This window comes from Armigeres subalbatus, unplaced genomic scaffold (genome assembly GCF_024139115.2).
Source record: "Armigeres subalbatus isolate Guangzhou_Male unplaced genomic scaffold, GZ_Asu_2 Contig293, whole genome shotgun sequence".
Lineage (NCBI taxonomy): Eukaryota > Metazoa > Arthropoda > Insecta > Diptera > Culicidae > Armigeres > Armigeres subalbatus.
Window position 1 is genome coordinate 352,501 of NW_026943034.1, and position 13,695 is coordinate 366,195.

General features: G+C 40.2%; 1 protein-coding gene across 1 annotated transcript; it reads right to left on the minus strand.

The window, feature by feature from the left end:
- Nucleotides 1-10,127: 10,127 nt before the first annotated feature.
- Nucleotides 10,128-13,442, minus strand: LOC134203924 (protein toll-like). The gene has a single exon (XM_062678759.1). The coding sequence runs from the start codon at nt 13,437-13,439 to the stop codon at nt 10,227-10,229; it is 3,213 nt and encodes a 1,070-aa protein (XP_062534743.1). The 5' UTR covers nt 13,440-13,442; the 3' UTR covers nt 10,128-10,226.
- Between the last annotated feature and the right edge of the window lie 253 nt (nt 13,443-13,695).

Genomic DNA, 13,695 nt, shown 5'->3' on the forward strand with positions numbered 1-13,695 from the left:
TTGCACGGTAGTTCCATTAAATTTCACCAAACTGGGGATGCCGTTGTCATTCTTCCTCTTTTTGATGTAGTTCCAGAAACGGGAAGGACTCTCCTTCACAGAAGCTTGAACGTTGTGCACATAGTTTTCGTTGGCAGCAGAAAGAATTGCTGAAAACGAAGTCTGTCCTTGTCAGAAACGATCTTTGTTACGAAGTATCGGCTACGCAGCTTGCGGAAATTGTTGCGAAGGTTACGTAGCTCAGGAGTCCACCATGTTTGAAATCAGACTTTGAGGCTCGCTTCTTCCGAGGAACGTGTGTGTTGATAACTTTAAAGTGAAGTTCGTAGAGGGCCGATAGCATTCCGTCCACTGTATCAGACCGCTGAGAGGATGTCCAATCGATGCCGTCAAAAGTAGAATTAATCTGATCGAAGTTGTATGCCGAATAGTCATATATATGTAAAACAGTCTACGTCGTCAGGTAATGCTGGCATGAACATTCTCGTCAAGAAGTACGATGATTGGTTTATGGTGAATATCAATAGGCAGTAGCGGAGACGTTGGCACAATTATATCAACGATCTCAGGGAGAGTTGTGAATATAAGATTGAGAAGTCTTCCATTTATGTTTACAACATGGTTAATTTGCCTCAAGCCATTGGTAAACATTGCTTCCGTGAAGTTCAGCTCAGTGTCAGTGGAAACGTTGGAAGGGACGTACCCGTTGATATCAACATCGAAATTCCAGCGCAAAGATGGAAGGTTATAGTCACCAATCGATAGAACTATATCAGACTCAGAGGAATTGTCTGCTATGGAACGTACAGCATTCGCATGAGCAACGTATAACTGCATACTAGAGTTTGGCGGAAGATACACAGCAATAACGAAAAGCGAACGAGGCTTCGACTTAATGTGGACTGCGATTTGTTCCAGTTCAACCGAGTTGGCTAACGATACACATTCACTTTCCAGTGAATTTCTGACTGCGACTAAAACGCCACCACCTCGTGAATGATGACTATTTACTTAAATCGTTGCGAGCACAACGGAAAAAAATGTAATCAGAAGAAATTTCGTTACTTTTGATATCTGCTCGTAGCCACGTTTCCGTGGAAACGAGCACGTCATAGTCACAGCTGGATAACGCCAAACGAAGCTGACTGATTTTTGTGCGCAACCCTCTCACGTTCTGGTTATAGTAAACAGACATCGTGTGGTTTGAGGAATGCCGAGCGCTGGTAGGCGTAACTGTCAGAGGCGGTGAATCGTGGTTTGGTGGCCTGCTTGCTGAGACGATATACGGAGCGGCCTGAAGTTCACCAATCACACTGCTACTGGAATCACGTGAGATGTCAGGCAGTGAGCCGATCCTACTAGGAGTGTACTTGCCTAAAGATGGTTGCCGGAAGACCCTCTTTCCTGATTCATACACAGGACCGTGACGACTGTTGAACGTAGACTGGAACGGCTCGACTGTGATGAGCGTATAAGGGTCTTCTCACGGCTAGCGGCAAGTGTGCGTCCCGTTGTCCATTTGCGGGCAGATATGCATCTCGGTGATGTGTTTGTCAGTTCGTGATCGGTATAAAGCGTGGCGAAGTTAGACGTCAAATTAACAGTTTCAACTGATTGCTATGTTGAAAAATCTATGCGTTGGCGAGCGGACTGGAGGCGCTTGCGAGCGGAGTGACACACGTCGATTAGTTCATCGTATGGTGAGCTGCAACTAGTATTCAGCAGGTGGCAATTGATACATTTTACGAAATCAAAATCACATTCACTAACTTGATGAGCCTCAGCACATTTCGGACAGCATGCGATTTTCTTGTAATGAACAGCTTTGTATCCGTACTCGGAACAATTGAAGCAGCGCATGACATCAGTTGCTTCGATCACTCTACAGCGTTCCCAACCAATGTTCACTCGTTGCCTGTTGATGAGATCCTCAAATCCACGGGCATCGGTCTCTAATGTAGCTGTCATGGATCGCGCGTCATTTTTGCTCATTCGGATTAGCTTTAGATCATGGTTACCCATTCCGTGGTTCTGTTTCTTCCTGCAGTATTTTTTTCCATTTTTGCCATTTCTGCAATACCCGTGAGGCTAGACAGGCATCACACACAAATACAGCCTTTTTTATCTTCTGCAGAAGTTGTATCTCCTCTGCTGCATGCTGACGCGCCCGGCAAGCAGTGAACGTGTATAGATAACCTACATCGCCCGAAGCATTCGATGCTAGACCTGTGCGCCGATCTACTTTGAGCCGGCGGCGGCGTGAGTGCAATTTTCTAACGGCGGCGGCGGTTTGTCCGGCGCCACGCCGTGGTTGCTCTCGGCGGCGACGGCGGCGGCTCGGATCGGCGCGGTACAAAATTATCAACTTCTCGTTGGTGGATGAAATAAATGCCTTTGTTAAATATTTGCGTTTCTCGTGCCCTTTTCGCAATAAGTTTTATTTATATTGTACAAACGCTGCCAAGTATTCCTTCAGGAATACCATGAGAAGAATCACCTAAGGTTCCTTCAAAAAAATTTCAAACTTTACGGTCTCCCTCAGTGATTTCTCCAGAAATTTGTCATGAATTTTCTTCATGAATTCTTCAATAGTTCGTCCAGAAGGGTGTGTAATTCCTAGTGAGAACACTAGCAAAAATTCTGAACTGTGGCTTCTTTTTTGGTATTTCCCTATCCCTATGAGTATAGTCGTGTTAGTTTTATGACACAGGAATGCATAAATGGTGAGTCTACTTAGAGACGTAACAATTAACTGTGGAAGTGCTTAATAAACATTAAACTGCGACACGGAAATTTCCGAATGGGAGATGTAATGCCCCAAAAAGTGCTGATGATAGAATTCCTGCAGGGCATACGTGAGAATCCTACAGTAAGTTTCAGGAATTTTTCCTTGTATTTCTTATCCAGAAAATCTAAGACACCTATTATTATTCCTCAAAACTTCAGGATAAGGGAATCCCCAAAACTCCTAGATAAGGAATGCTTGGAATGAATTAAAAATCTGGGAGGGTAAAACCCCCCAAAATTCTTGGATAAGAGTCTTACAGTAATTCTTGTGTAAGGATCTTTTAGAAGTCACGCCAAAGGAATTTTCTATTTTCCATAGAAGAAAATTTCTTCATTATTCGTGAGGGAAAACATCCCCAGAGTTACCAGAGAGAAGAATTATCTGGTCTATGGCGAGTAATTCGCTAGGAACATAGGAGGACATAATTTTCTAAATTCCTGAAGGAGAAATTACTATTAATTTCTGGGGAAGGGATTTCTCTAAATTCGAGCGAGAGGGATTTTGGAGAAGGCATTCCTAAAAATTTCTTAATGAGAATTCCAGAAAATTTACTTGTAGGATGAAATTCCCCGAGTTTCTGAAGAAGACATTACCCAACAATTCTAAAGCAGGAATATTTCACAATTCTTGTATGTTAGGAATACTTGGGTTAAGTTGAGAAGGTAGGCTGCAGTTTAGAATTCCTGAGAAAGAATTTGTACGGAATTCAAGAAAAAATCCAGTCTGGACCAAATTTCACAAAAATTCTTGGAGCAAAAAATCTCCTTAATTTCTGAAGGGGTACAGGGCACATCCTCAGAACTTATAATTTCTTAGGTAGAAAAAAACCTTGTATGCTTGTAATATGAGTTTCCAAGAATTCATGAAGAAGGAGTTCCACAGAAATCCTGAAGGAAGGATTGCAGAGAATTAAAGAAAAAGTGGTTTCCAAAATTCTCAATGGGGCAATTTCTCAAAATTCTTTGAGTTCAAATTCTTCAGAGTTCCTGTGACAAGACTCGCTGATGGCGGAGTTTTCAGAAATGAGTTTTCCAGAATTCTGAGAGAAGAAATTTTTCAGAAAAATGGTGCTAAGAGCACTGTCTGGTTTGGTGCCAGTTAATTTAAAAAGGTGTTCGCTAATATTTCTAACTATTTTTTTGTGAAATGGCTCAATGGTGGTTTTTGCCAGAAATGCTACCATATCCGGTGAATCAGTGGCGTAGCGAGAAAATTTTGTTTTTTGGGGGGGTTCCATCTAACAACTGAGGGGCGCAAAGGTGTGTAAGTCACAAAAAGTTAATTTTGAGAAAAATGGGTGCAAAGTCCTTCAATATTTTTTCGCTTCATACAAATTGTATGAAAATTCAAAAAATCACCTATTTTCTGTAAATTTTATATTTTTTCTAAACATTGTACAAACTATGTCAAGACATTGCCGCAAAAAATAAAAGCATTTTTTGCTATAGTAACACAATGTTGACCAAAATGACACTTACACCCCTCTGTTTCTAACCCAGTCCACTGAGAGTTACGATTCTGCTCGACATAATGACCTCTGTCGTTAAAATACAATGACTTGAATCTTACGGTTTCCTAAGCTACTTTCGGGCAAATAGAATAATAAACACAACGTATGATCTCCAACTTTCACGAATAATTAGAAAGGACTCGTCCTTATCGACATAGAATAAAAATGGATATTCCTTCAACATTTATTGCATTCCAGTTCATATAACAATTCCCTGAAGTATATGTCTACTCATTGAGAGCTGCAAGCTTTTTAAATCGTTTATGCTGAATGTGTTGCGTAGAATTGAATTGGATGAGCGTCCAAGAATTCCCTGGAGTTTAGGCCTTATGGTCTGCACGTGTATCCTAACGGAAACGGATGTTATCTGTTTTTGAAAATTGACAATTTGCCTTGTAATCTGTAGAACCAAATTAGATATGCCCTCAAAAAGTATATATTATTCCAGGTCCATTCCATTATAGCATTGAATCAAATAGCAATACTGAGCTGCGAGGTGGTAATGTCCCAGTGAGATATGTAATGCTAATGAGAAGATCGCTAACCGCATGTTCATTTCTGAAAGGATTATTATCATTAATATCTTTATTTAAGAGGCTTTCAGCCCTTGGCTGGCTTACCTCTGAAACTTTCTGAAAGTAGCAAATAGATCTTTCGGTATGCGTATTGATCTTGAGACATGTACTCCAATTCTAGAAAATCTTGAGTGACTTGGAATGGAAAAGGCATTCAATTGACCTTCATATGTGTGTCGTTTTTATTGCTCTAGTCGATTATTTGACTTATTTAAGGTCAACTTTTCCAAAAAATTCAAATTTTTCAAATCCTTTAACTAATTTAAAAATCAAAAACAAAACATGGAAAAGTGCTGCACGGAAGAACCTGAAAAATTGAACTTCTTGGATTATCTGTAATGAAACATATGTTGAAAATATGTCCAATTTGGTTCAAGATCGGCCAAATATAAAGCCAAATTTGATAACAGCATTTTTTCGATTATTGTTTTAATTTTTTTAAATAGTTGGAATCGTAAGAAAATGATTCTTTGGGAAATATAATTTGGTGTTAATGATTACGAAGAACATGTTCCATATCTAAAAGGATCTAATAGATCTTTCGTTACTCGTATTGACTGTAAGGCCTGTAATCCAATTCTTGGACTTCTTGGATTCCTTGGAATGAAACATGCATTCAATTCAAAGCATGCATTCAATTTGATTCAAATGATCACTAAGAGCATGTTTTATTTCTAAAAGGAGCTAACAGCGTTATGCGTATAGACCTTAAGTCCTATACTTCAGGGAATTATTGGGTTACCTGGAATGAAACATAAGCTTAAGGAATGTCCAATTTGATTCATGAATCGTTAGGAATATTGATATAAGGTCAGCTGGAAGCATGTTCCATACCAAAAGGCCGAAATTTTTTAGTTTACGCGTGGAAGTGTGGAAGCCTAAGCTCCAGGGAATTCTTGAAAGACCTGAAACATTTGGCTTCAACTAATGGACGTAGTGGTGACTTGCCCCAAAAGAAATCCAATTTAAGTCTTTGGATTGCCATAATATTGTATCATATTTAAAAGAATCCAAAGATCCATGAATTAAGTGAAAAACAAGTGATACGAACAAAAATTCTTTTTTCATTATATTCATTACGTCCTCTCAATAAGTGACGTAGAAAGAGGTTTGATGTACAAGTTTTTTCAGCGGCGCAGCCGAAATTTTTCAAACGTATAAGGGTTTGAACAGTATTTTTCTTCTAAAAAATTGAAGGAGGGATATGAATCCCCAAGACCAAATTATTTCACCGGCGCGCCTGAAATTCACCGGCGGCTCGGTCAAAAAAATGGAAGCGGCGCGCCGGTCAAATATGGTGGCGGCGGCGGCGCCAAAAAATCGTCGGCGGCCGCGGCGCGGCGCGGCGGCGCACAGCTCTATTCGATGCAAGCGTTTTGATCCTCTACAGGCAAAGCACACTGAGCGCACGGCTGAAAACAGAAGCGCCGCTCTCTACACCATCCATCCCGTGGGCATCATGCCCGGGCAAGAGCAGCTAATGCACAACAAAAACACTGGCTAATGATGATTGAAACAAACAAAAATTCTTCTGAATTACTCGATTTGTATTGAGTTAGACGCGGATTACGTTCACATCACACTAAAACGGTGTGTGATAACACAATCACACATCATCACGTGAAAGTCTCGCTAATGAAGACAAAAAAACACATCTTCAAATAAATGCGCAACTATTTAGTGTTCTCCACCTAACACCATGACTTAGGATTTGCAGACCATCCGAAGACTGCGTGGCTGGCAACGTACAGCCATGGACCGGGTTCAGTGGAGAAGACACAGGCCACTCCGGACTTAGTCTGAGAAATAATCATAATAAGTTTATATTCGACAGGGAATTTTGCAATAAGTTTAAGAAGCAATAAGTGAAAAGAAGGACCAATGCAGTTATCATTGCAATTTTAGCATTAATATCGAAAAGTGGACAAATCGGGGATTTTTTAATATGTACTTAAAACATTTACTTAATTTTATGAATAACTAGCAGACCCGACGAACTTCGTTTCGTCTAAAATTGATTTATTCTCTGCTTGATTCTCGAGTTATGCAGAAATTTCTGTTTCATTTGTATGGGAGCCCCCCTTTTCAAAGGAGGGAGAGGTATCGAACTAACTTAAGAACCTTCCCCGGCCCCAAAAACCTCTGCATACAAATTTTCACGCCGATCGGTTCAGTCGTTTCAGAATCTATAAGGTTCAGACAGGCTTTCCGGGTTCTGATTATGAAAAACGGCAGCCCGACTCCTCGCGCTCAATAAGTGACGGGACGGGCTTCCCTCCAAGCCCCATTTTTCTCATTTTTTGAGATTTGTGCAAACGTAAGAACTGTATTACACACACAAAACGCGACGTGATACTGGACACTACGACGCTACGACTACGATACGCTACCACTACGACTACGACGCACTTTCAGTGAATGAATATTGATGAGCTTACAACGAGCTACATATGGTGGCAATGGAAATTCGGTCCACCCTAACTTTCGTAGTGCATATAATAATAGTAGTTTGTGCAACTAATTGCAAAAAGATGATTTTTTCAGCACGAGTACAGCAGGCTTGCCGAGTTGGATAAATACTACGAGTGCTGAAAAAATCGAGTTTTGCAACGAGCTGCACACGCTATTTTTTGCAATAACGAAAAATGGGCTTTAAAATGATAAATCTGTACCAAAATTGTATAGTTTAGTTTAATCCTCATTATCATTCTTATCAATAAATCATGTTGCTGCAGAGAGCAATCAGATTTCATGTTATCGTGCCACATTGCATAGTTCGACAAGCCAAGAAGCAAAGTTGAACTTGCTTTTGGAAAATGTTGATGTCATGCTCATCAAAGTATTTAATTTATTACAAGGCGCCGAGAATACACTATTTGAGCACTTACCCAAGCTAATTCAGCAAAATGTAGTCATGTAATTACTGTTCTGGTGTTGGTTTTTCATTATAGCACCCAAATGAGTGCTATAATGAACTTTATGCAACTCATTTGAGTTGCATAATGTTCATTAAAGCACCCATTTCGTTGGCATGGAAAAGTAGGCCGTTTTAACACTCAAAGACAAACTGTAAACCAGGTATTGTGATCAGGAATTGCAAAAAAAATTGTTTTTGAACTGACTCAATTCTGTTGGCATGAATAGCTGAAAATGGGGACCAAACTATGCTGCAATATTCTATGATTGGCCTTACATAAGCTGTATATTAGTGTTTTTATTGTGTATGGGTCCTGAAAATTGTAACAGAATCGTTTTATAAAACCTAACAAGTTGTTGGATTTGCTTACAATTAAGTTATAATGATCGATGAAAGTGAGTTTTGAATCCAATATAACTCCCAAATCTCTTACTCTATTGCTTCTTACTACGTTCTGATCATAAAAACTAATATTTGCGATGGGTATGTTTCGTTTTCTGCTGAAGGTTATTAAGTTGCATTTTTTTATATTCAACTGTAGGAGACTTTTTTTACACCATGTATGGAATACCAATATTTCATCTTTGAATGTATCGATATCCTCGACAGTTTTGATTTTTAGGAAAAGTTTCATGTCATCTGCATAAATTAAGACATTCAATTTATGAAGCACAAGAAGGAGGTCATTTACAAATAAAATAAAAAGTAATGGACCCAAATGAGATCCTTGAGGAACTCCAGAAGAGGCTTGTATTGGGGTTGATAGTTTTCCTTTGTATCTTACAATTTGAACACGACTTGTTAGATACGATTCAAGCCAGTGAAGAAGTTTTGGTTGAGTTCCCATCTTCTGCAGTTTGAACAAAAGCATGGGTAAATCAACGCGATCAAAAGCTTTGCTAAAATCTGTGTACAAGGCTTCTACATGGTGACTATCCATTGCATCCAAAGAATAATTAACGAATTCTGTTACCTTGTCATAAGACGAGTTAATACCATCCCATTGAATTCCACCACTTAATTGTATCTTGACAGATACGTATTTCGACCTCAAAGGTAAGGCCGTCTTCAGTGTCTCGTACTTGACTCGACTTAGTCGAGTACGAGACACTGAAGACGGCCTTACCTTTGAGGTCGAAATACGTATCTGTCAAGATACAATTATGGTGGAATTCAATGGGATGGTATTAACTCGTCTTATGACTAGTGAACCCATTCCCCTAAAAAGATCAACATAATCTTCTTATCGAATTCTGTTAGATTTGTGGCTGTCGAACGACCTTTAAAGAAACCGTGTTGCTTAGATGTGATTCGATTACTTACAATTAAACAATTAAAAACTACATTCAGTAACGCTTCGGCAGTATTTGCCCTTGTTTTGTTAATTTTCTTGACATTTACCAGTTACCTACGATGGTGTTATGTGTTTCGGAATAGCAAACCTAATGAAAAAACTAACATGACATGGAGTATAAAGCTAATTGGAAAGTGATTTCTTGTAAAAGTCTAGAGGTGACCCAGACCCAAATATCCCCTAACAAAGATGGTCGCATGATACACTGCTCTCCTCCTCGTAGTTTAAAAGAAATGCGCCCGATTAATTCGGTTAGTATTATAAGGAACGTGAAAATATTACTCAATGCTTTCTTACTCGAATTATTGTCATGAGAAGCATTTACAACTCTGTTAGCTGAACAATTTGATGTTTGTTACAGTCCTTCTTTGTTTAGCGGCTACATAATTGACTCTGAATCATTAGTAAAAGTGAATTGTAAAATCATTCGTTGTAAAGATCAATTTCATAACTGTCAAATAAGGGAATAGATAATCCAGCCTTCGGCCACTGTGCGTTGTTTGAAGAATCACACTGGCCAGCAATAATATGGTCAAATTAGTTTTGATACGGTGATAACCGTTCCGTAATGTTCCATTCACCAACCAAGCCAACTATCCGGGGCAAGCGCGTCTCTGTCAGCCTTTATTCGCCGGGGGCTCATTAGAATTGAGATGTTCAACTAGATATGGTGGCCTTTGAGGCTGGGCGCAAGCAAACAGACGATTATTGTGAGCCTTTTCAAATTGGAATGATTGAGTGATGGGTATCATGCCTTTGTCAGTGGGATGTTATTCACGGTGAACTGATCCGATGATCAGTTTGGTGATTTATTATTGAAAGTATTTGGTTGGTAGGAATTTCGGGTTTCATCCGTATACGGCAGTATCAACATTTCATAAATGAATCAACTCAAATCAATCAAATACCAGTAATTAGTAATAGTTGTGTCGATTGTTGTACTGTACATGTTCTGAATCAAAAGAGTATCTTTCGGAAAAGAAACGCTAAACTTATCATTTCTGTATAATTGTTTGTTTATTAACCATATGTATCGCTTCTTGTCAAACTATTTTCGTACATCTCCGAACACAATCACTCAATTAAACTTCACTTTCTTTAGTTATTATTATAAACAGTTCATCCAAGTACCTGCTGTCGATAATGTTTATACCCTCGAAATTGTTCGTTCCATCTAATTCCTCCATCGAACTGCCCAACGAGTGGCTCAACATCGGATTGATGTACCCACGATGCTCGTCATACGCAACTATCTGTGACTTCGAAACATCCTGTCGGTCCTCTAGCAGCCCTATCTCGTAGCTTCTTGCACATCGCACTTTCTTCAGGCCTCGAACGTACGGTGGGTGTGGCATCGCGTACTGCAACCGATCCCAGAACCACGGATCTCCCCACCTTATGTACGTATTCATTCGCAGATATGCCTTCAGGTCCGCATCCAGCAGTTCGATGTCGCCAAAATGTTCGTACATAATCACAATCACCCGGGTACGTCTTTCGGCGATCGAATTCAAGTGTGCCGTCCGGAACTCCATCCGGGCCCATACCGATTCCAGAAAGCTCTTCGACAGAACCACGATCGTTCGGCGGGACTCGCTGATGGATCGATCTATCTGTTCGGCGATCAGCTCTCCGGGAGTCCAATCGCGCATGTGCCAACACGTTCGAAAGTTCATCGGCGGTTGCTCCAGGGTCGGTACCAAATGATTCGCAACGAAGTCTTCGTCGTGGTGCGAGTAGGATATGAACGCATCGAATCGTTTGTCCTTGTCCAGTTCCTGTTCGGTTACCCAACATAGCAGCAGGTTCCGCTTGAAGAGCCATATTTTGATTTCATTGTGGTAAGCGAAACAGATGGAAGCGCAAATACCGACGGATAGCCCCAGCAGAAGGACACTGAGGCAGACCGCGATGATCATTGTCCAGTGATCCTTGCAGAGATTGCTTATTGAGATGTTCGCGAGCCGTTCGCCGTTTGGACATGTGATGTGGTTGGTATCGACAATCAGGTGGAAGGTCTGCTGGACAAACTCCAGGAAGTGCACTGAACTGCAGTCACATTGCCAAGGATTTGAACCCAAATGTAAGCGTTCCAATGTGCGACTTTCGTTGAGATTTTGGATGGTTTTGACGTCTAATGTCGTTAAATGATTCAAGGAGAGGTCAATAATACGAAGACTCTCCAAAATGGTCATGTTTTGCAAATTGGAAATTGAGTTGTTGCGCGCGTACAGTTTGGAAACTGCTGACAAACCCCCCGATGGTAACTCTGTAATTTTGTTGTTTTCAATGTGCAGCTCGACGAATTTGTACTCAAGCTTGTTCGGATGCGGAAGATCCGGTATTCGAACAAGTCCGCGACCAGTACAATTGACAATAACCGTAAGGTCGATTGGTCGCTGAAAACAGTGACACTCTGTTGGACAGTTTGATTTGTTCAACGGACAAGTGAGATCCTCGGTTGAAACATCGGAAATGTCTACCAATTGAAGATTCTCTGGCTCAAAGCAATGTAAATTGTTCGTAACAAAGCGAATTCTTTGATTGGTTGGTGATTCGTGATTCTGAATGTATTGGACGAACGATAACATATGACAGTTGCAATCTAATTCGTTACCTTCAAGATTAACCAAGATTTTTCCTGTCTTGCTGGTATGCTGCAATGATGACGGAGCTTGGAAATCGTTCATATCAACAAGAGCAATTCGATTGTTTGTGAGATCGATACGAATGTCGCGAGATATGAAGTGTAGATCGAGATACGTTAACTGAGTGAATAGATTGAAGCTCAGATCCAGCTCACGGAGGTGCATTGTATTGAAGTTCCAGTCGTGTAGCATGACGTCAATGCTGTTGTTCTTAAGGTTCAAAGTGCGTAAATTATTTAGATACTGGAATGGGGATTTCGTGTTGCTTCCGGAATACTGCAGAAAGTTATTTTGCAGAAAAAGATTTTGAAGATTCACTACAGCGGATAATGCAAGCAAGTCGATAACTATAAGATTATTGTTCTCCAAGTGGAGCTCAGTGAGTTTATCTAAGGATGAAAAACATTTCGCGGAAATGTTATGAAGTCTGTTGAACGATAAATCAAGTATCATAAGTTCCGAAGCACTTTCCAGCAGATTGTTTGGTATAAGTTCCAGCTTGTTATTAGCTACGTTGAAATTCTTCAGTGAATGTTGATCTCGTAATAATAGTTCCGGAAGGAATCGAAAATTATTATAGCTCAAGTCGATATGAAGGAGCGCTGAAGAGTCGAAAAATATTGATTCTGGAATTTCAGAAAACCCGTTTCGACTAAGAATCACACTGGTCAACATCGGAAGATTCCGAAGAAAATCACTTGGAAGAATCACAATCGGTTTAAGATTGCTGATCATTTTGAACTCCTTCAGATAACGATTAGAAGATAACAATCCTGCCTGAAAACTGCTGAATTTGTTGAATCCAAGATTCAACGTGGATAGCTTCTCAAACCCAGAGAAAACATCTTTATCCAAGGAATCTATCAAATTGACTGACAAATCAAGCTCTTGGAGTGACTCCACTCCATAAAATGTTTGCTTATTAACCGTTCGAATTTCATTATGCCATAGGTTCAAATGGCGAAGCTTCGATTGTTTTTGAAGAAATCCTGCCTCCAATTCTGTAATTTGATTCGCCCCCAACTCTAAAATCACTAAATCTGTCAAATTTTGAAAAACGTTTCCCAAGCGAGTTAAATTGTTTCCACGCAAAACCATCCATTTCAAACTGTGTAAATCCGCGAACAAATCCGGTCGTATATAATCGATTCCCGCACTAATGAACAACTTTTCCAGGTTTTGCATCCCGGCAAAGTGTGGTCTGAGCAGCTGCACTCCGGAATCCTTTCCGTAGCTTTGATACCAAAAATCCTTCACATTTTTCACTCCAAGAAAACTCACCAGCTGAAGAATCGATTTGTCCTCCGGAAGCGGACAGTGGATCACTTTCACCTGCGTTGTGTTGCCCGCCTTCAATGTTGGTAACGCGACGAGATCGTGTCGATCATAGCATTGCACTTGTGCGTACGCTTCTGGTTTAATCTTAACTATTATTTCGGGATTCACAATCGGACATTGGATCTCGAAATCGGTAATTGCGTGCATGCAACTACAATCGTCCGTGGGGTTCGGCTCCGGACACGAAAACTTAGCACTTTCACTGGCAATGGGACCCAGCAGTTCTTCACCGATGATGTAGTCGAGGTGTTGATCGGCGAATACGTTGAATATATTCATAATGATATACAATACGATGAAGCATTTCATGGCGATCGTCAACTCCGAAAGATAAATGAAAATTGTTTACTACTTTGATAAAGGTAGATAACTTCATATAAATACAGAAGTTGGTTTGTACCAATGGCAAACTAGTGTCTACCCGTTACAGTAGCAATTCGATCTACCTCCCAATTGGGTACGAATCTACCCACATCAATGAAAACTTCCGTTGGAAGCAATTTGGACTTCCCATATTTCAATGGACGCTGGAAATTACCCGATTAGACAATTCATAAATCATTTC

Bases quoted from the DNA above. Each gene is read 5' to 3' on its own strand.
- LOC134203924 (XM_062678759.1), bottom strand. From the start codon at position 13,439: ATGAAATGCTTCATCGTATTGTATATCATTATGAATATATTCAACGTA.